At 37.4% G+C, this 22,088-nt stretch overlaps 2 protein-coding genes and 2 long non-coding RNA genes across 4 annotated transcripts in view; 3 read left to right on the forward strand and 1 right to left on the reverse strand.

The window, feature by feature from the left end:
- Nucleotides 1–4,866, forward strand: part of LOC101471980 (phospholipid-transporting ATPase ID) — a 49,107-nt gene extending 44,241 nt beyond the window's left edge. The window contains exon 28 of the mRNA XM_076891158.1: nucleotides 185–4,866. Coding sequence (XP_076747273.1) covers nucleotides 185–514 — 330 coding nt within the window. The 3' untranslated portion in view covers nucleotides 515–4,866. The remainder of the gene's footprint in view (nucleotides 1–184) is intronic.
- On the reverse strand, nucleotides 396–6,714 carry LOC105941007 (uncharacterized). Its single transcript, XR_001167654.2, has 3 exons — nucleotides 6,584–6,714; nucleotides 6,443–6,499; nucleotides 396–534 (listed from the first exon to the last, which is right to left on the reverse strand). It is a non-coding gene; the product is annotated as an uncharacterized LOC105941007 (long non-coding RNA).
- Nucleotides 6,715–6,731: 17 nt separating this feature from the next.
- On the forward strand, nucleotides 6,732–15,512 carry LOC101471688 (uncharacterized). The gene is made up of 3 exons (XM_004555768.4): nucleotides 6,732–6,948; nucleotides 13,134–14,035; nucleotides 14,422–15,512. Exons 2-3 carry the CDS (start codon nucleotides 13,311–13,313, stop codon nucleotides 14,657–14,659), a joined length of 963 nt encoding a protein of 320 aa, XP_004555825.1. The 5' UTR covers nucleotides 6,732–6,948; nucleotides 13,134–13,310; the 3' UTR covers nucleotides 14,660–15,512.
- A 2,382-nt stretch (nucleotides 15,513–17,894) lies between these two features.
- On the forward strand, nucleotides 17,895–18,740 carry LOC143421382 (uncharacterized). Its single transcript, XR_013101014.1, has 3 exons — nucleotides 17,895–17,994; nucleotides 18,388–18,507; nucleotides 18,591–18,740. It is a non-coding gene; the product is annotated as an uncharacterized LOC143421382 (long non-coding RNA).
- Nucleotides 18,741–22,088: the final 3,348 nt, after the last annotated feature.

Genomic DNA, 22,088 nt, shown 5'->3' on the forward strand with positions numbered 1-22,088 from the left:
CTGAGATTCAAACCCACGGCTCTCTGAGGAGTTTCTCAAAGGATTTGTCTTTTTAAAGGTTTTCTCACATATACAATATGTTTAAGATGGACTCATTAACCTTCTGGCTTCTTATTTAACTAAATGTTTCCTTAAAACACCCACTCCTGCATTATAACTGTCTCATTTCCTCCCCAAATGTTAGGTTATGTTCAAAGTGAGGCAGGCGAAAGCAACACCTGCTCCACCAACTCGACGTGCCCGCATCCGTCGCACCAGCTCCCGCCGTTCGGGCTACGCCTTCTCGCACGCACAGGGCTATGGGGACCTGGTGACATCGGGTCGGTTCCTGCGGCGTCCTGCCCTGACACGATCTTCTGGTTTCACCCACGCAGGCCGCACCACTACTAGCTTCAGTCCAATGGGACGATCGGCCGGTTACAGCCCAACGGGACGTCCTCAGAATAACAAGGTCCCAGACGTGGAGGTGACTTCCCTGCAGATGTATAGGACAATCACAGATTCTGCTCCCTGATGGACAGCACATTTAGGACTCTGTGGAGAAATTTGGGAGCAAATAATTAACTACTGACTGGAGAGCTACATGATGTTGGCAGCCAGAAGTGTTCAAAGGTCCTATTTGTTGCAATGAAGAGCTTGCTTGGGCTTTCCAGAGAAGTTCATGTCAAAGATTTTTCATACCTACACAGAAGACGAGGTTTGAAGAGTACATGACTTTAGCTCCTTACATTTTTCTCTGAAATGGTGTCATCAAAGGGAACTACAGCAACAAATGTAGCCACTTATGATGGGTATATGAATCGTCTTCTTAAGATGCCAGCGGATGAGAGGGTGATTAATGAAAGCTTTCTGTCAATATAGATAACAACCGGGTGCTTTGTCTTCAAATAGGAAAGGAAACAATATGTCATCATGTTTACAGGCTACCCAGTCCACCTGGGAGTCCAGCTGGAAAGCAGTGTTTGCAGAGGAAATAACGAGCAAAGCCATGTTGCACAAGATATTGACTTTTTAAAATCTTTTTAAAGCATTTTATTTTCTTAATTTGAAAGCTGTACAAGCGGTCAGCACTTTGGCTGTGTCACAGTGGCAGTGGGGAATAACCAAACGTATCATAAACTGCTTCTTCTAATACAATACCATATTAAGGGCCCAGGGGTGGAGCGGGGTGTAATACTCAGAGAAGAAAACTCATAAATTTATAAGAGAAATGTCGAGGAATCGCATCACTTAAATTTAAGGTTTGGTAAAACCAAAAAGTCACAGAAAGTAGATTTTGGTATGTTGATAGAGTCAGTTGAGACTTATTTAAACACTGTTATTGATCCAAAAATGAATTAAAACATTTCAATGGAGAGAAATGTCGTTGGCGTTGTAGCAACATTTGTACAAAATTTAAATTTGTGAGGTCTCTGCCCCATAATGAGTTTATTTATTTTATTAAAGTTGAGCGCCCTGAATACCCAGAGGTGGGTAGAGTAGCCAAACATTGTACTCAAGTAATAGTAGCACTACCTCAACATAGTTTTACTCAAGTAAAAGTAAAAAGTAGCCGTCCAAGAAATTACTCAAGTAAGAGTAAAAAAGTATTTAGTGAAAATGGCTACTTGAGTACTGAGTAACTGATAATAACATCTGATTTAATGTTTAAAAATGAGCCAATCAGACAGACAAAAATCTGAAGTTTAATACTGAAAAGCAAAATAAAAATACTACATATAAAAAAAAAAAAAAACATAATTACAAAATAATAAATCTAATCTTTTCAAAATCATTATGAAACTAATATTTAGAGAAGGTAATATAAATGTTGCTAGAATTGGGTAAAGTACTTCCAGTAACAATACATGGTGATACTTTACTTCTCCAAATGGCACAACAGGCTCAGCAGATAGAATAACATTAAAACAACAAACCGTATGTACAAACAAGAAGTCTCACTTTGACATAAACTGTAGGTCTGTGTCTCGTGCATTTTTGGTTATTATTTTGTTTATTATTGTTTATTATTCATTAAATTAAGTTACACTGAGTAGAGTAGCAAGAATTTCTTCCTCAAGTAAGAGTAACAAGACTTCATAATATTATTACTCGAGTAAAAGTAAAAAGTACAGTGTAGAAAAACTCCTTGAAAGCATTTTTTTCCTCCAAAACGTTACTCAAGTAAATGTAACTGAGTAAATGTAATTAGTTACTACCCACCACTGTTAATACCCCATAATACACCAAAATAAAAAGCAATAATAATGTTTATATGGCCATAATATTCCAGGTTTACACTTTGTGGTTTGTTTGTTTTTATTTGTGTTTATTGTTTTCTTGTGTGCTGAAAGCATTTCACCAAACTTGCCAAATTTGGGAAAACTTGGCAAAAAATATCTTTTTTTTTTTATTTACATCCAAACTGTTTAGATATTTGAATAATAAAATAAATCCTGGAGTATAATGAGGTATACTCTTTGCTTCAAGTAAGTTATTGCTTACCTAAAACAAATTATTAGTAAAGGTCAATTTCTTATGAAGCCCCACAGCCCACTGCCCGTTTTTGATTTCTGCCACATTTGATTGATATTAAACACCTGTTCAATGATCCCAGTCTGCTGCTTTTAAGGATAAATTGCAAAATAAATGTGAGGAACTCACGAGATAATTGAAGAGATATGTGAAAAGTACATACAAATATTTTGGACATTGTATCAGTATTCATCAGCGTGTAAACAGAATTAACGAGAAGATAGGACTCCTTGGTTGAATGACTCCAAACATTCCCAGCTTGGTGACAAATGTGGGAATGGTGTTCAAGGCTTTTACGTCAATATCTTATAAATCAAAATCAACCCAAACTTTATCTCATTATAAGAGAGTGGACCAAAAATAACTTTTGCAGTTATACATTAACAAACCCTTTCATGTTTATGTGGCTGTGCTGTAGTCATCAAATGGTGCAACATGTGGAGCATAGTGGTAATGTAAATAAGTTAAAGGGCATATCCTACTTGAACAGCACGGGGATACCAACCCAAAGGTTTCCGGTCTACCGGCTTATTATTTTTTACCAAAAATTAAAGGACAGATTGTTCTTTATGTTTCCACAAAGTGGTCTTCAATTTTCTGCAGTGCAACTTTATATTCCTTCCTTTTGATTTACATTTTGGTTACAGCAGCTGATGCATCCAGATGTTGTCTGGAGCTTGTTTCTAACAGACTGAATTGAGTTCCGGCATCCCGGTGTGTCTGAAACACACCTTCTGTGGCAGATTGTGCCTCCTCACTAATGTCCGATTTTCCTCTGCCATTAAACTAGCAAAACCAAAAGGGGAACCTGTTCCTCATCGAACAAGAAAGTGGACTCTGATGGCTGCATAGAACCTAATCCAAGTAAGACATGCTGTAGAAACTTGATAACATCTACCTGTGTTTGGGAGGTTTATCACAATGTACACACACTACAGAGTTGATTAAGAAATCCTTTAATCCGTTCAGGGACACATTTGGCTTCACATTTGTCTTCATGCCACTGAGCACCTGTTTTGTTTTTTGTCTTTTTCGTGCATTAAAACCGAACAGGGTTTAAAAACACTGCTCAGATCATTCCTATGGACTGTGCTGTATAAATAATAATATTTATACCTCATTGTATTTATCAGATCGCGTGCTTGGTAATCACTTTCATTTGAATTTCATGTATTTGCTTTAAGTTGTAATGTATGTCTGCATTTGTCTTTATCACCATCTCTTTCTTCAAGTGTTGTATCAGCCTGCTAAAAATTGGAGCAAAAGAAAACGCACATGCTGCCTTATTATTCAGATAAAATGATATTTTCTTACTTTTCTTATTTTATGCAACTAAGAATGTTTGATCAAAGATAAAGCTGTTAAAAAAACAAATCAAAGCTGATTGCAGATGTTTTAAGTTCAAAAAGGAAAAATGTTATTTTATACAGTGATTTTCAATTATTTGTTATATTAACGATCACTGAAAGCTTAAACAGTGGTCCAAAACTGGTTTGGTATTTGTAAATTAATGATGTTTAATGTCCGATTTCCCCTTTTTGTTCCTTGTCCGGTTGTGAATGTTGACTCTGTAAAATTTAACCCCCAACGATACTTTTTAAAGGCTTCATACATTGTGACTTTAGAATAAACTACAAAGTCACACAGAAATTAATGCTGGAAGTGAGTGTGGTGAAACTGGTTTATATCACAGTTATTATTTACATTATTTACAGTACAGGCATTCTTTATAGAAACAGTTCAGAGTTAGTATAAACGGAAAAAACATTTTCTGTTGTTTTGGAAAATGATACTGCAATTGACCTTTAGCCAAAAGTCAAAATCAACAGAGCAAGTTGAGCTTTGAGTCAGATGTTTCTAATTTCATTACATTAGATCCAACTTCCCATTTTTTCTGACATCTAGTAAATAAATAAAATGCAAATCCTCCAGAGCTCTTTGATGCTTCTGCACGTGTCACAAGCATGGCTTTTATTTTGGACGGCATCTTTAATTAGGAAGAGGGAAGAATCTTGTTAAAATAAACAGTTAAACATAATTTAACAGAGTTTTGTCTGTTTTATTGATCCATAATAAATTAATTAAGGGTAGTCGCAGTCCAAAACACCTTTTCCAAGTGGTATATTAAAAAAAAAAATAAATGGTAGCCATACATATAAATTCCAGCATTTATGAGTTTGTTTTTATTATTACTGCATCTGCTGCCTTGAGTGTAACATAAGGGATTTTTGACAATTGTTTCTCAGACATGACAAAAATCAACTTAGCACTGCTCTTTCTGATATCTCCTTCATGTTGTTTTGTACCTTAAAACGTTTTTACTGCAATAAAAAGATTTGAAAGATCAACATACTTCATCGTTACACTCTTTACTTGTTTTTGTTATTAATACGTTGCACTACTTTCTCAGTAAGTTAATAGTAAGTAATAAAAATGCTGCAAAGTGACACTATAGCTGGAGTTTTCTTCCACTGCAGTTATACTTGCACATAATTGGAACATAAGAAAAAGCAGAAGATGTTTTTCGTCTTTCAGTCTACAACAACCGTTTTATCGTAACCGCCTCAAATGTTCCTTAACCTGCTGATTTTTTAACCTGTTCTGATGTCATGACATTTTTGTGAACCTTGATCTCTGCCTACTTTCTGGTTTTGCTTGCTGTTTTCCATTTGTTTTAATAAATTACCACAGAGAGCTCCTGCCAACATACACTGTCTGAGACGTTATAATAAAAAACCCAAAACAAAGGTAGTTAACTAAAGCTGCAGAGCATCATTCAAAGGGACAGTCCCCTCTCTAAATCAAAATAATGGTTCCCCTCATTGTCATTCAGTGTCACTCAGTTCCATAACATTCAGCAGCACTATAGATTTTATACATTGAATCTGAAAAGTGGCCCTCACATCTTTTCTCTAAAAGTTTTAAAGTAGAATAGATGAGTTGTGATAGTGGGCGATACTACATGAATCCTTCTCCTTATGTCAGTCACCAAACACACTATGTACCTTGTCATTAATACTATGTAATCAACCCTTTTCACATTTGCAAACCTCAATTCAATTGGGTAAATATCACAATGTTACATTGAAAAGCAACATAATTAGTTGGATATTTTAGCGTCTAAGAATAATTCATAGCGAATGATCAGATTTCAATCTAATCCACCTGTTTTAGGGTGGAGCTTTTAGTTGTCAAACCAGAGGAAAAACTTAAAGAACCATTTGTGGCAAAGCAGATAAGACGAGAGATGAGATCACATAGAGGCAGTCCACTAAATTATCAAGCACTTAAAGTAACATTATTCAGTACAGACACTGGAAAATCACCCTGCCACTCCACAGACCTGCACACGAAGCAAACTGGTAACAGAGTTGTTTCATATTAAAGTTTTTGAATTGATGCAAACCCTCCCTTTACTGCACAGACTAAGCACAGAGCATCATGTGCCACAGTTTCACACATGGAGAACAGATTTGTAGTCCGTGGCATCAATGTAGTGGCAGCCATCCTGTTTATAGTTAATCCTGTTAAATGCTGCCATCCATATCAGTATGCTCTGTTTGCAGTGTCCATTGGCATTCTTTTAAGTGTGCTACTGCAAAGCACGCAAAGCATCCATGAAACGCATGAAAAACTACATTGTGAAAACTAGTTCTTGTTTTTCCAGCTAGCTTCAGTATTTCCTCCCTCATTCTTCCTCACCTGGTACAACCTCTCTCCTCTCCCTCTCTTCATCCTCCTCACTCAGCTACAAACTAGAAAATAACAAAAATATAATCTTATGATTATAAGAGCAAGTGGGGGATCCACAGTTGACAACAGGACAAAACACTGCTAAGTTATGTGAAATCATCAGAATTGAATGTGGGTGAAATAGAAGCTACAGCTTTATAATAATTGGAGAATTTGACTACATGTCGACTCTTACCCGCTTCTTTTTGCTCTGTCTTTCTTTGCTCTCTCCTCTCCTCCCTCTGTCTTTGTGCTGTCACCCAAAAGTTAAATATTACAGTGAATAAAGATGATGACATTTACGAAGGTGGGTAGTAAAACTCGCTTTAATGAATACCTGGAAACGATGGAGGAAATGAAATACACTGATTTCCAAGTGATTGGTTTGAGCGTAAGCTGAAACTTGGTGTGAAACCAGGAGGAAAATTTCTCCTCTCCGTTGATCCTTTAATCAGCATCACTGTGTTCAGGTGTGTATGAGCTTTTAAACAGCCTAGCCGGAGTGTTGGGCCAGTGGGTGATTTGACTAAAGCCGTTTCCGCCTTTCATTCAAATACGAAAGCGAGAAGTTGAGCTGGACAGAAGTCAAAACCAACTTTGGCAGTTACAGTTAAACCCGAAGGGTCGTTTTATCCGAGGCACCGACTCATAATGGTGAAGCGTGGGGCAAGAAAAGGCTGCAAATAGCGATGATTATGAGCGGTAAGAGCAGTTTTCTCTGCACGCTCACCACACCTCACTCATAAATCAAACAATTTTACGTTTGTTGTTTATACACCAGCGCATACACTGGGCAGAACGACTTGTCGTAGAGGTTTTACACATCGAGAAAGGTTTAAGTCGAATTCGGCTTTGTGTTGTGTAAAGTTGTGACGAAAGAACTGATCGTTTCTGATCTTTGCTGTCTTTTAATTCCCACTCCAGCCGTTTTACATGAAGTAAATGGTGTCATCGTTTTATCCTCTTTATGGTTAAAGAGTGTAATGTGTTGATTTTGTTGTTGATGAAGATTCAAGTTTTGTTTTGGTTTTCCGAGCTAACTTTATGCCCCACTTAACAGAGGTGTGGACTCGAGTCACATGACTTGGACTCGAGTCAGACTCGAGTCATTAATTTTATGACTTTAGACTTGACTTGAAAAAATGTTCTAAGACTTGTGACTTGACTTGGACTTTTACACCAATGACTTGGGACTTGAATTGGACTTGAACCGGTTTACTTGAAAAGACTTGATATTTCACCCCAAATATAAAATTTAACACGCATATTATATAGAGATTGAAAATGTGACGTCATTCACGGGTAGAACCGCAAAGGATTCTGGGAACTCGTGGCAAGAAGTACTAGCGCACGCAGGCTTTCAATTAAAATCAGTCACACAGCGATAAAAAGAAACACAAAAATGTCAAGAAGCTGTTGTATTATTAACTGCAATAGCCGGTCGCATGACAGCCACGGGAAGCCGACGGGTAAAGAGATCGGTTGTTATCGGATTACGAGGTTTAAGAGAAATTGTTCAGCCATGTTTCTGAAGTGACAAACAGGTGACGGATGGCCTGGATTGCAGCCATTCAAAGACCAAATATAACGTCCCAGAACACTCCAGCTCACAGGTTAGTCTGCTCCAAGCATTTACACAAAGGTCAGTCTGCTGTTGTAGTTAATGCGTCATTTTCATAACATAATTGGTGATATAGGTTACAAGCAAGTCTGGCGCTGAACAGAAATTGTCGCGCTATGCTCCTTTATTTATTGTGCATAAATAGTGAATTGTCCTGACACAATATTGTGTTTCGCTTCTGTTTTTATGGTACATTAACAAAAACATATACTTTTATTCACAGGATAAAACAGGTTTTTTGTATCACTAATTGCCCAGTACGATTACAGCATACAATATTATTGTCACTGCTACATTTCTGTGATGCTACCAGAAATTATTTCCACTGCTAATTAATTATCGTTGAGCTCAAAGGTCCTATTAATAAACGGTTAAGGAATGTGTATTTATGAAGACGATTTGTGAGACTGGTAAACTTATGATACGTACGATGGTCTTTCGTTCTACACGGTGCGTTTCAAGGTCCTGCACCCATCCGGCGGTAAACTGTACCTGGGCTTGTTGCAGTGACCGGAAGTTACTAAACTTCATGAGTGTATGCACTCACTCCAAGAACCGTATGCTTATAAATATGCATATAAATATGCTACGATGAGATAGCTGACTTCATCTAACTAGCAAATGTTGTCCAGGCTACGTTGGTGATGCAGTTTTTTTTAATGTGTATGATATTTTTGTCATGCGATTTTAAAGCCGGTCCTACAACCGCATCCAAGAATAACATGCAGCTTATCTCAGAACTGTCGGTGAAAATTATTCTTGGAGCTAGGTTTAATTGAGCTGCATTTTAAAGAGGTGCAATTTCACAATTTGTGTATATTTTCCAAGTTCACTATTTTGTCATGTGTTGAGAAAAACACAGATTTAAAAATTACATGGTCTAATATTTACATTTAGCATAACTGCAACATGCTTTTTTTCGTTTTTTTTTTAATGACTCGAAAGGACTTGAAATTCAAAATTTCAGACTTGTGACTTGACTCGGACTTTTACACCAGTGACTTGAGACTCGACTCTGACTTGCCTGACATTACTTGAGACTTGACTTGAGACTTGAGGATAAAGACTTGAGACTTACTTGAGACTTGCAAAACAATGACTTGGTCCCACCTCTGCCACTTAACTCTTCACCTAACACCTTGTTGTGGATCATCGTTTCCATCTTGAAAACTTGGCCTACTGCAATATAAGAAAACATCTGAAATGCCGCAACATTATTTATATGTATCCATATTGATGAACTCCTTATGGGGGTAATTTTAAAAACGCCACACAGACTGGCTTTTGTGACTCATTCATATTTGTGTCCATTCTTTCAGGAAATGCCAGTCTTTATGTAAATACGAAAAAATACTAACCTCATAGAGGATGACTCATGTAAAAGTTTTTGGAGTTCAGTTACACGTTAAAGCATCTGAGGTGATTCCTGCTCAGTGTGCTTTAGACTGTCACAGCGAGCAGGCCGGTGTTATTTTGCATGACATTTGCCTTTTGTAAATAAACCGGACAATGCAAATTCCTGTGCAGTTGGATACTCTGTGGAACGTGGCTCTAGCACCATGTTGTTTATTAAAACACAGACTGTAATTCAGTTTTACGTAAAGCTATGCAAACCAGTGGAAACATGTTGCCAGTTTAATACAGAGCTGATGTGAGAGAACCACAGGAGGTGGTACCGGTAAGCGCTTTCTTTGTTTTTTAATGTCGACTGCTAGAAATCCTTAGTTTTGAAAATTAAAAACTATTGCAGGTGTCTTGAGCACCCTATATGTATATTTTAAAGTCATTTGTGTCAATTTCTTTATACATGCAAAATGCATGTATAAAGAAAAATGCTCTATACAGAGAGTTCTTAAGAACGAGAACTAAAGATGCTGAAATCAGATACAAAAGATATAAAAATAGGTTAACTAATATACTTAGATTTAGTAAAAAGGAATACTATAAGAAGCAATTAGATATAAATAGAAATAATAATAATAAAAGATTATGGGAAATCCTGAACAGTGTTATAAAATGTGGGACTGGACAAAAGAACTATCCCAAGTATTTCATTTGTAATGACCATGAAGAATACAATATGGATGTTGTGGCAAATAGTCTCAATGAATTCTTTGTAACTGCTGGACCAAATTTAGCAAGAACAATCACTCATCCTGGGAAAGCACAGGAAAAACCCGATACACTGATTGACAGAAATCCATATTCTATGTTTCTCACAGCCGTTGATGAAAATGAAGTTCTTGAAATTGTCAAAAAATGTAAAAATCACAAATCTTTGGATTGTAATGATATTGATATGATAGTGGTTAAAAGAGTCATTGAGGCTATTATAAAACCATTTACATCTGTAATTTATCATTTCAAACTGGTCGATTTCCAGACAGAATGAAAATAGCAAAAGTTATACCTCTATACAAATCTGGAAACAAACACCATTTCACAAACTACAGGCCTGTGTCTTTACTACCTCAATTCTCAAAAGTTCTTGAAAAACTGTTTAAAAACAGACTGGAAAAATTTATAGATAAACATAAACTACTCACTGAGAGTCAGTACGGATTCAGATCAAGCAGATCAACATCATTGGCACTATTAGATTCAATAGAATACATCACAAATTCCATAGACAAAAAGCAATATGTGGCTGGGTTATTCATAGACTTGACAAAGGCATTTGACACTATAGATCATGATATATTAATAAGAAAACTGGAACGTTATGGTGTCAGAGGGGTAGTTTTAGATTGGGTCCGGAGTTATTTAAGTGACAGAAAGCAGTTTGTGAAAATAAATGGTGGTTGCTCCTTATGTATGGACATTGCTTGTGGTGTACCCCAAGGGTCAGTTTTGGGTCCAAAATTCTTCAACTTGTACATTAACGACATCTGTAAAGTGTCCAAAGTATTAAAAATGGTTCTCTTTGCTGACGATACAAACATTTTTTGCTCTGGTGATGATCTGCAGAATTTATTGGAGGATATGACTAATGAAATAAGTAAAGTGAAGTTCTGGCTTGATAAAAACAAATTATCATTAAATTTGAATAAATCTAAACTTATGTTATTTGGAAATAGTAGTTTAAATACAAATGCAAAGATTCAAATAAATGGTGTTGATATTGAAAGAGTCAGTGAAAATAAATTTCTGGGGGTAATAATAGATGAAAAACTTAACTGGAGAGCTCACGTAAGATATATTCATTCCAAAGTATCACGAAGCATTGCAGTACTAAACAAGGCAAAACAGGTATTCGACAGAACATCACTTCATATTCTCTACTGTTCACTGGTTTCACCATACTTAAGCTATTGTGCAGAGGTCTGGGGCAACAACTATAAAACCACATTACATTCACTTTTTACTCTTCAAAAAAAAGCAATTCGAATCATCCACAATGCAGGTTATAGGGAACATACAAACTCACTATTTTTGCAGTCTGAAATATTGAAAATTGACGATATAGTGAAATTCCAAACAGCACAAATTCTATTCAAAGCAAAAAATAAAGAACTGCCAGGTAATATTCAGAGTATGTTTTTTTTGAAAGAAGGAAGTTATAATTTAAGGGGTTTTTGTAACTTCAAAACAATGAAGGTACGTACTACAAGAAAAGGCTTTTGTGTTTCTGTTCATGGAGTGAAACTATGGAACAGTCTGAATATGGAATTAAAGCAATGTCCAAACATAAAACTGTTCAAAAAGAGTTATAAAAATATGATCTTCTCGATCTATAAAGAAAAGGAAAATATTTAAATTAAGTGAATGTCTCTATTTAAAAACAAACAAGCAAACAAAAAATTCATGATGTGATATTATAGTATATCAGAAATCTGTTCACTATTTTTATTACAAATTATATCAGTAAGGAAGCTGACTAAATATTCACTGATAATTTATGGGACAGGGGTGGGATTAAATAAGTGTATACTTCTTCCCACTCCCTTTCAACATGTAAATTAATCAGAATGGTTTTTTTGTATGTAATTTGTATAGTATATTTTTTTCTCTCTTATTTCTTTTCTAAATGTACTTGTATATTGTTCACATGTTGAAATTACCTATCAATCAATTTCAGACTGAGGTCTTAAAGATCAAACGTGTGGTCAAAAGTTTGGTAGAGAAGTGTATGTGGACTTTGTGTTTGAGACAGCATGAATGTGAATGTAGAAGTGTGCTTTGCCTGCAAAGCTGGAATGGCTTCAGTGAAAAGCTTTTGTGCTTTTTGGTGCTTTTTGTTGCATTTTGAATTCGCAAACTGTCAGTTTGTCCTTTTCTGTAGTTTCTAAGAAAGTGGCGTATTTTTTTATGCACAGGCCCTTGGAAATTGGTAGTTTTAAAATAGTTGAATATAGTTTTATGCAGATCTGATGTTTTAAGGAGAAGCACTCTTGTGTCTGCTTCACCAGCAGCAGCACTGATATAGGTGAGCAAAATTGTTAAGTGCCCACAACAGCCATAAATATGATGCGTAAGCTACTTCTGCCTCTTCAGATTGCAGTATTTAAACAATAGTATCCAGTACACATTTATGCCCCTCGATACCTGTGTTTACATAAATATTGTGTTAACCTCGCTTCTTGGGTCACAGTTGGTCTTTCAGTATAATAATAATAATAATAATAATAATAATAATAATAATAATGATGTGTACTTTATTGATCCCCGTGGGGAAATTCCTCTCTGCATTTAACCCATTCACTCAGTGAAGCAGTGGGCAGCCACTGGGCGCCCGGGGAGCAGTGTGTAGGGACGGTACCTCAGGGTAGCCGTTCAGTGGATTTGAACCCCTGACCTTCTGATCATGGGGCCACCACTCTACCTACTGAGCTATCCCTGTCCCTTAAAAAAAAAAAAAAAAATTTAAAGAGGTTTTTCTAAGAGTGCATTAACACAAAAACATTTTTTTGACCATGCTGAAAAACTCCAGCTGTGAGTGCTTCGGAATCTGGAGTATCTTGTCAGCTGAGACACTCTGGTTGCTATGTTACAAAATATCCAGTCGATATTACAGGTATCTGACTTTGACCTTGGCTGTTGCTCTGCTGGTAGAACCACACTGAAGAAAATGTCCAAATGTTATTTCTATTATAAATTATATTAAAAAGATATTAGTGTAGGGCAGGGAACATTGGCATCAAACTGGGAATAACTTTATTTTAATGGTTCACACAGGGGAAATGCTAATGTCGGTGTTTAGATTCAATTGAGGCAATAAGATTTAATAGTGGTAGTTTTGGTTATTGACAGTGTGTTTCCTTTTTAGAGTGTGGAAAGGGTGTGATGATCTGAAGATTAGGGAGCAGCAGCATCCCTCTGTCCAGTCTGTTAATCCATAACTGATGCGTCTCGTCCCTGGTTACTGCTGAAGGCTCAAGCTTCATCTCGTTGCAGCTTTGTTGTTCCTGTGTTGTCAGCTTGTCAGCGCGTCAGCACATGAGACATGAATCCCTACGGAAATGAATATCTTGATTCTCATTTGAGTGGTGCCGCAGCATCTCGAAGTTCACCCCACGAATTGGCTTTAGCGCCATCGTGCGATCAGTCTTCTCCAGTCATCCACCCAGATAATAGTTCTGCTACAGTTTCAGGCCACAACATTCCTCCACACGAGGCCTCATCAGACCAAGAAGGTCCCCAAACCCTGGTCCGATCGCCAAGTTCTACATTCCCGCTTCCAGCTTCAAATCCAGACTTCAGTGTTGGAGCCAGGTCTCAGTCTGATCTAGCTTCAGTCTCTACCCCAGATCCTGGTTTCACAGCAAATCCCTACTCTGCGTTTGGCACCCCGTCTTCATATCAGATCTCTGTGATCATCCCCTCCACAGACCTCCATCCCATTCCCCTCCCAACTCAGTGCTCTGAGGAAAACTGTCCAGACTTGGAGTGTGCCATCTGCTTCAGTCAATTCAACAATGTCTTCCGCTGCCCCAAGATGCTGCAGTGCAAGCATACGTTCTGTCTGGAGTGCCTGGCTCGCATGAACGTCAAGTCGGCCGAGCCCAACGCCATTCAGTGTCCGCTGTGCCGCAGCTTTACACCCTTGCCTTCCCTCGGCCTGCCAAAACTGGCCACAGACTCAGATGTTTTGTCTTACCTTCCAGCTGCTATGCAGAGAGTCTACAGCATCCGTTTCCTCCGCAGCAAAGGGAAGCTGGAGGTCAAAAGGTCAGTGAGGGTGAAAGCCTTCTTCTTGCCTTTTTGTCCAAGTGGTTCTTTGAAAGTTCAACTATTTTCTTACTAGATTTCCCCAGTATTGCAAAGGAAAAACTGAATAGCAGGAATATTTTAATACTCATATTAATCTTAATGTTGTTTTGGAGTGAAATCAACAAGTCGCGCTGTTTATCTGAAATGTATTTTACTGGTGATAGTAGAGCTGTGAAATTGGGTCGGAGCAATATATCAGTTATTAATCAGCAAAAGGTGTGTGTATAGATGGATTGTGTATTTTTTTTTCTAAATATTTTTGCACTGGTAACTGCGCAGAACTAAATTATTTAAATAAATGCATAAAACATTTAGTTTGAATTTATTTAATTTTTGTTTTTAAGGTCTACTGACGGACAACGTCGGTGGCCTCGGCAGTCGCTAACGTCTCTGAGATCCATCCACCGCTCTCTGGACGTGGGCATTCCCAGTGGGAACGCAGAAGGTCACGGTCATTCACGCGGCACTGTGTTCAGACTGACGAGACACCCGGTGTGTCGTGCCTTACTCCTAACATCTGTGGTGATGATGATGGTGCTTCTGACTGGTGTCATTATCTTCCTCCTCACCTACCGCAAATAACTGAGTGACATCTTGTCCTGCAAAGTCTTTTATAAAAATTGGTGTCATGTCACGTAAAAAAAAATTCTCCTTAATCACACAAAGCAACAGCTTTTCCGGCTGCTATTTAAAGACTGATCCAGATGTGCAATAAACATCACTATTTGAGGCGGTGTTGGATTAAACAGCTTATAACTAGCCAATGAGCTTCAAAGCAAAGAGCTCCTTTTTAAATACAAAACTGCGGAAACTGGATAAAGACAACTGAGAAGCTAGAAGAAGGTGGACTTTTAATCGTGAACATAACACTTCAGCTTCTAATAACTGCCCAGGTATCTCTTCTTGTTTTATTCCTTAGTTTTACAAACTATCAATGCACTTTTATCTGCCTCCCCTGTGCCAAAGGCTCTACATGATCAGCTTGCTGTTGATAACTTGATTAACATAACATCTTGTTGTTCAAGCCATGAAATGGTCAAGAACGGACAGTAGTGGGAAAGAAAGTAGATCCAGTTGATTTTCATTGTAGCATTATTACAAATCTTTGTGTTTGATGTTTTAAAAAAAGCTTTATATTAAAGATGAGGGATGACGCACTAAGAGCAAAAACTGGTTGTCAGGTTCAAAATGCATGTTAAAGTCTTCATGGCTTACATTTAACCGCTAAAAAGAATTGTTTTGCAATTTTGTTACTATCATTTAATAAGTTAAAGCCATTATTATAGACTATAGTTTTGGTCTGGTTGCCTGACTTTAACCACGAGATTCTTTAAACTTACCACAAGCTATTGCCTTCTTCCTTCCTTGTTCTGCTCTGTGTACGTGTGTTGTTTTATTTTTGCAGCACAGTTTCCCCCCCCCCCCCCCCCCCCCCCCCCCCGGGAAACTTTGAGCACTTTAAAGGGGTGAAACCTGAAGTGTGAATGTTGCACGTTTGATTCATACGTGTATTGCTAACAACAGGTTTCATTTAGTTGGAGCTGCAGCTTGGGTTTCATGCAAATCACCTGAACCGCAATTTGCGCACATTGCATTTTCATAGATGCTGGATCATTTTTGTGTTTTCAGCATCAACACTGTAGGGTTTTCCATGCACGTAGTTTTACTTTAATATGTCTAGGGTTCGAGTTATCTGCTGCTTAATTCTTCATAGCCACAATGGAATGACTTGAAGGCTTATCCATTTAGTTTTAGATCAATATCCACTTAACTCTTCTCCTCTTTGACAAGGAATTTTTTTTTTTTTATATATGCATATTTGTTTTTCTATGCTGTGAGTACTATGAACTAAACTGTTATAAATTATCCAAGGATATGCAGCTCATTTTTGAAAAGGCAAAACGGGGGTATGTTGGTAAAATCGCCTTTAAATGTGTGAACTTTGGGTTTGCATGTCATATTCTGTTACATTTAGCAAGCGGCTGAGCTGTGGGATGTCTGGTGAATGTTGCCCCAATATACAAAATATTTGCTCTAATACTGCAGATTCTCACTCCAGTTGATATTATATTAATCTACACCTCTGACATCAAGCAACACCTGTTGTAAAACTATTTTGACTTGCAAATCAAAGATGAAAATGCTGCTGCTCCCCCCCCCCCCCCCCCCCCCCCCCCCCCCCAGCCATGCCCTCTAAAATGTATACCCAAAAACCAAGTTTTAACTGCAGATTCGAACAGTTGTTTATGACTGACAGCGTGAATATATTTAAAAGTTTACCATCCTATTTTCCTGTTTTGTGTTTGTTTGTTTTTGTTGTGTGGGTTTTTTTTCTTTTCTTTTTTTTTTTCTTTTTTAAAATGCACGAGAAAGTCTTTCAGGTTCTTTTGTGAATAAATGGTGAAGTGAAAAATAAATGATTTTATATATTTTATGTAACTGTTTAGGGAAAGCTTGCAAAAATTTTTTGTGATACTAAAATAAATTTCTTTGTTTTTAATTTGTCATTGTCCTTATTATGCATTTATTATATTTTAAATACAAAATGTTGCTTGGGTTTTTGTTTTTTGCGTTTGTATCAAGGTTGGACTGTATCAACCTTATTTGGAAAACCACTTTCAAATTAAATTAATCTCTCTGATGGTACCTGCTGGCTGGCTATGGCAGGTGGAGCAATAGCATCATATAAAGTAAAGTTTATGTCTAAACAAGAAGCCACTGTGTCCTTGTTGGCCGGTCTTCCTTTGTTACTTCTCTTCTTTTCACCTTTTCTATCCATTAGCCTCCCAAAAATAGAGTATTGTCTCATTAATATATCAGAAGTGCAGCAGCACAGTGTGTTTGCCAAGAGAGCAGTGAACATAATTTCAGTGATAACTTGTTTTAGCCCAGGAACTATAGAGGTTTTGGTTGTTTTCTTTTTTGACCTGAAATTTTATTTTACTTTGATTCACGCTTGAACTCACTTTTTACACTTTTAAAGACTTGAATTGCTTGAATTTCAACAAAAACTTAAATAAAATCAAGGCCTTCTACATCATGCAATAGTGAACCAAAGTGTTGCTAAAACAGCTCACACACCCCAGAAGTTTGAATGATTTTTCTTATTGTTTGTTTGTTCAGTTTAAGGAAGTTAACAGACTTTTCCATAAATGATAAAATGGAAAATTCTGTACATTTACAGTATACTCTGTACTATTTATGGACATTACCTTCAGCTATAAAACAGAAAATTCCATTTATTCACAGTATATATTTTTTTTATCATTAACAGAATTTTTCCATCAATAGAAAAATCCAAAGTTCTGTTTATATTACAGGCAATTCCTTTCACTGTAACTCATTAAATGTGCTTCTTTATATCCTTAACCTTACAATTATGACCTAATACAACATTTGCTCAAACATTTTGGCAAATTTTAAATTGAAACTCAAATTGAAACTTTTTTAAATTAATTTGTGCTTAGTACACAACATTGGTAAGTAAAATACTCTTTATTCTCCTCAGTTCAAAAGTATACTAAAATATTATGACACCATCCATCTTGTCATACAATGACTTAAGGAGGTAATGCATTTAAAAAAAAAAAAAAAAAACTTTTTAAAATTTGAGCTTTCTTTTTTTTTTTTTTTTTTTTCCCCTTGAAATCAGTTTGTTCTCATGTGTGTTCGGAGAGCCGGTTACATGACAGCACAGGATTTATTAATTATTATTAATATTTAACTATTAATCAAAGTTTTGCTGAACATAAGGATCTGGTTTGCATCAGTCACATGACTACCATTAACCAATGATCACCCTTGATGCTGGTTACGAGCTAGAACGAGCTCGCAAAGAGCACGCGCATTTTTGCCATCTAAGCGGTGCAGGAGAAACAGAAATTAATTGGGAGACGCAGACTGATACAACAAAAACAGTAAGTTGGGTATACAGTGTAGACGATAGCGTTCGGGAGTATAAGTAGTGCTGGTCATAGCTGCTAGCTAACTGGCTAAGGGTGCCATTGGGTCTGTAGCTCTGTCTACCGTTTTAGGGAACATATTTCATTTTAAAGTAAGTTACAGGGATTTTCCTGCCTTTCTGGAGGACTTATATTTCAATAAAAACTGTATAATATGCATATCCACATAATTATGGATTATTGTAATTATATCTGTTTATACATTTTCGATATTGTCTTCAGTGATTTTCATTTCTTTAGACTCTACTTCAGGCCAGAGTTTGTCAAACATTTGTACCTTGAAAGTTTCACCAGGGAGGAGCACTGCTTTTTCTTTGGCCTGTAAAATGACACCATCAAAATGTCTAGGTGTACGGCGTAATCCTTAGGAAATTCCCAAGTTGGTACACTGATTGGCTATCCTGTGGCACGGTCAACTGCATCTACGGGGCTGGCAGGACTTGACTGTTGCCTGCAGCACATCCACAGGTTTTTGAGTTTATTCTTGAACCAACATCCACATGCAATTTCAAGAGCCGTCTGCCTTGGCTTGACTGTTTTTCTGCCAGCAGTGGCAGTGACAGAGGAGACGTCGAGTGCAGGGGTGCCCTGGGAAGACCTCAGATCTGCAGCTGTCGACTGCGAGCACAGGTCCACCATGTTTCCTACAAAATTAGAGAGCTGTTCTGTGGTGACGTCGTCTGGGCAACCTGACAGAAACTCATCCCACTTCTCAGGTGTAATGTTGTTGAACAATTGCCCTACAAGTGATGTATATTTATATATATGTACACCTATATCTATATATATATATATATATATATATATATATATATATATAGCAAGATAGAGGTAGAGAGATATAATATCCCTTGGTTGTGACGTCAAAGTGCGTCACAACCAAACTAAACTGTTGCCTATCAACCGCTACACGTCTCTGGCTGAATGCCCAGAACAGTTTTTTTTTAATGTAGAAAAAATGTAGGGCCTATATCAGGGGTGGGCAACTCGCTGTGCTGGATCAAGGACACATCTAAAACCTGCAGGACACCTGCCCTCGAGGCCTGGAGTTGCCCTTCCCTGGTCTATATGGTCCATCAAAGTGATGTTTGAAGTAAGTGATATGGTTGACAAACTGAAGCTTTCTGGGAAATATTGAAATGATATTAAAATGTGCTCTAATATTAAAATGTGCTGAAATCCACACCATGTTCAAAGATTTTATTAGAATCATGTGTGTAGGCTGGATTTCAAAAGGTAACTATAAACCATCCAACCCAATCTGGAAGTGCCAAAAACAGCCTTTATCTGGTGTTGACATGTTTTCCACGTCCCTCCTGATGGCTTCGTCCCAGAGTCAGAAAGATGCATGTTAGTTTTACTAGTATCTGGTGCTAAATTTTCCACGGATGTGAGCTGTAAAGTGCTTAAGGTGTAAATAAATAAAAATGAATATGTATTGTATGCATTGTATGTACGTGTAGTTAAATGTGGTTTGCTAAAAGTACTTGACTGATCAGTAAGATTATAAAAGTACTAAAGACACAACTTTACGGCATCAAAAAGCCAGGAACAGTTCCAGCAATGCCTTGCTCCATGCAGATGTTAGTGTAATGTGGATAACCGACTGCTAAAGGGTTGTTTTACAAAAAAAGATGACTTCTGAACAGGGCAACAAAGTATTAAACACTTATAAATAGAGCAGTTCATATATTTATCTGTAGTCAGTTATGTGGCTGGAAAACTGGGCAGCCGGAAAGATCAGATGTATACTTTTCTGTTGTTATCATTTCAAGAGGAATATTTGAAACGTAAACCTACACCATGTTGCTCAATTTCCTCAGAATCATCTGTGTGGCCTGAAATTAAAAAGGTAACATCAAACCATAAGGTTCGCCTGCTTGCAGAGCTTCCAGGACCAAAAATTACCGCCGTGTAGAGTTGGCATGTTTCCTCTGTGCTGTCTCTGGTTTCTTTACCTCCCACATTCCGAAGGCATGCATGTTAGCTTAGTTTTTGATCGATGATAACTTGATACAATGAATTCCAGTCTCTTTCCCCCCCAAAAAAAACATGTTTACGCTCTGGTACAAAAATCGATTTTGGCTTCTTTGGACAGTTTCCATTTTCATAACTCTGCTAAGGGTGAACTGTTTTATTATTCTCTACTTGTAATCGGAAGTAACTGTCTGCTCTTGATTAGCAAGTCTGATATTTTATTAGTTTGTTATTTAGTGATAATTAGCGAGGGAGATTTCGATCAAACCTACCAATCTGATGTGCGTGATCCTGGATCAAGCCTTCTCAGTTCTTATTTTAAATCTGAATTATTACGCCTTTATATTTGGCACATTTTGAATAAAAATTAACCCATACTAATAATCCACTTTATTGTTTTACCTGTTGGATTCGGCAGGTGGAGCTGTAGCACCAACATATGAAGTAAGATTTGTGCCTAAAGAGGCTGTTACACATCACCTGGATCAGAAATCTACCTTACAGGACATGTCAGTTATAAAGTAGGCATAGTAAAAAGGCATAGTACTAACACACAATATGTATCTGGCCACATACAAGAGAGAAAGAGTCACATGTTTCATTGATATGTTGGTTTCCACATATGTGCAAAAGTGATCAGGTCACTGATGAAAATGACCTGGTTGGGAAAGATTCTCTGATTAAATGTGCAGAGGCAAAGATACCATGTACACACAGCCTTATTTACAGACTAAAAATATATATAAATTGCACAAAATTATTTTTTATTTAGGAAAAAGGAGAAATCAAATCTTACTCATTCAGTAGATTAGTGGGGCGGTTTACACATTTGCCTAACATGCTAGAGATCTTCTGTTTGACCCCAGGAGGAGACAGAAGTCCTATGCACCTGAGGATTCATTTGTTGTCTAGTTCCTCCTAAATCATTTGAAGTCATCCCCTCTGGTTTCCTTTGTCATATAATTTTCCCACTCATCTCAGAATGAAAGAGGAAAAAAATGTATGTCTCTCTCATTTCAGAGGAATATTTGAAAAGTAAACCCCTTACATGATTTCTTGAGAATCACCTGTGTGGGCTGGAATTAAAGAGGTAACTTCAAACCACAAGGGTGCCTCCAGGGCTGAAAAATGAACCCAGTGTGAAAGAAGTGAGTTTCTGTGGTATTTTCCCCTGTGCCTCCTTTAGGTACTTTGACTTCCTCCCACAGTCCAAAGGCATGCATGCATGTTAGCTTAATTAGTGGTTGTTGATGAACTGGCCATGACTGAATCACATAAAATTCTACATAATTAATAAATAATCCAGACTTCACAGCATTAAAAAACGTTGTTCAAGTGCAAAAATCAACTTTACAGTTCTTCCACCTCTACACTTTCATGGTTGAAATGGCCTAAAGCTGAAACAAAGCTTTAAAAATCTGAAGCAATAACCTGCTCAGGACGTCCTATCAGGGTTGATTGTTTGAAAAGTCTCCACTCAAACACGTGTTGTGAAACAAAATAGTTTCTCACGGTGAGTCGGCTGCAATGTCTTTAATATGTCCTTTATGATTGTGTGGGTGGGTGTACACAGGTGTGTTAAGAGGTGATTTTGTACTTGATATCAGTGCACACACCTTAAAAACACCATGAACAATGAAACAACCTTGTAGCCATAGAGACCAGTCATCCTGCACAGATTTGCCTCAAAGTATCCGAGGGAAGTGTCCACCTGTCAGTCTCGCAAGATCTAAAGCGGGAAAAATCCCAGAAACATAAGATCAACTAAATCCAGGTTGGTGCTCCAAGCCCTTTCGCTACCCTGAGCTCTACAGCATCAGCTCATTTGGTCAAAGGTTTACTCTGAACCAGCAGAGGTCGCTATCACTTTTCCTGTGACGTGTCATGGCCTGACACGGTGAATGATGGTGATCCAAAGCACTTACTATCAAAAAAGAGAACAACAAAAGGAATAACATGAAATGTGGTGAGGATGAGCTGGAATGCACTTCAGAATGCATGATGCAGAGGTATATAATGAGACCCATTACATTTCTCAGTTTCTACAACCTCGAGTTCTTTCTTTACCTACT

This window comes from Maylandia zebra, linkage group LG12, assembly GCF_041146795.1.
Source record: "Maylandia zebra isolate NMK-2024a linkage group LG12, Mzebra_GT3a, whole genome shotgun sequence".
In the NCBI taxonomy this organism is placed as follows: domain Eukaryota; kingdom Metazoa; phylum Chordata; class Actinopteri; order Cichliformes; family Cichlidae; genus Maylandia; species Maylandia zebra.

Coding starts and splice junctions, on each gene's coding strand:
- LOC101471688 (XM_004555768.4), top strand. CDS start 13,311: ATGAATCCCTACGGAAATGAATATCTTGATTCTCATTTGAGTGGTGCC. Junction 14,036..14,421: donor GGGAAGCTGGAGGTCAAAAG/GTCAGTGAGGGT, acceptor TTTGTTTTTAAG/GTCTACTGACGGACAACGTC.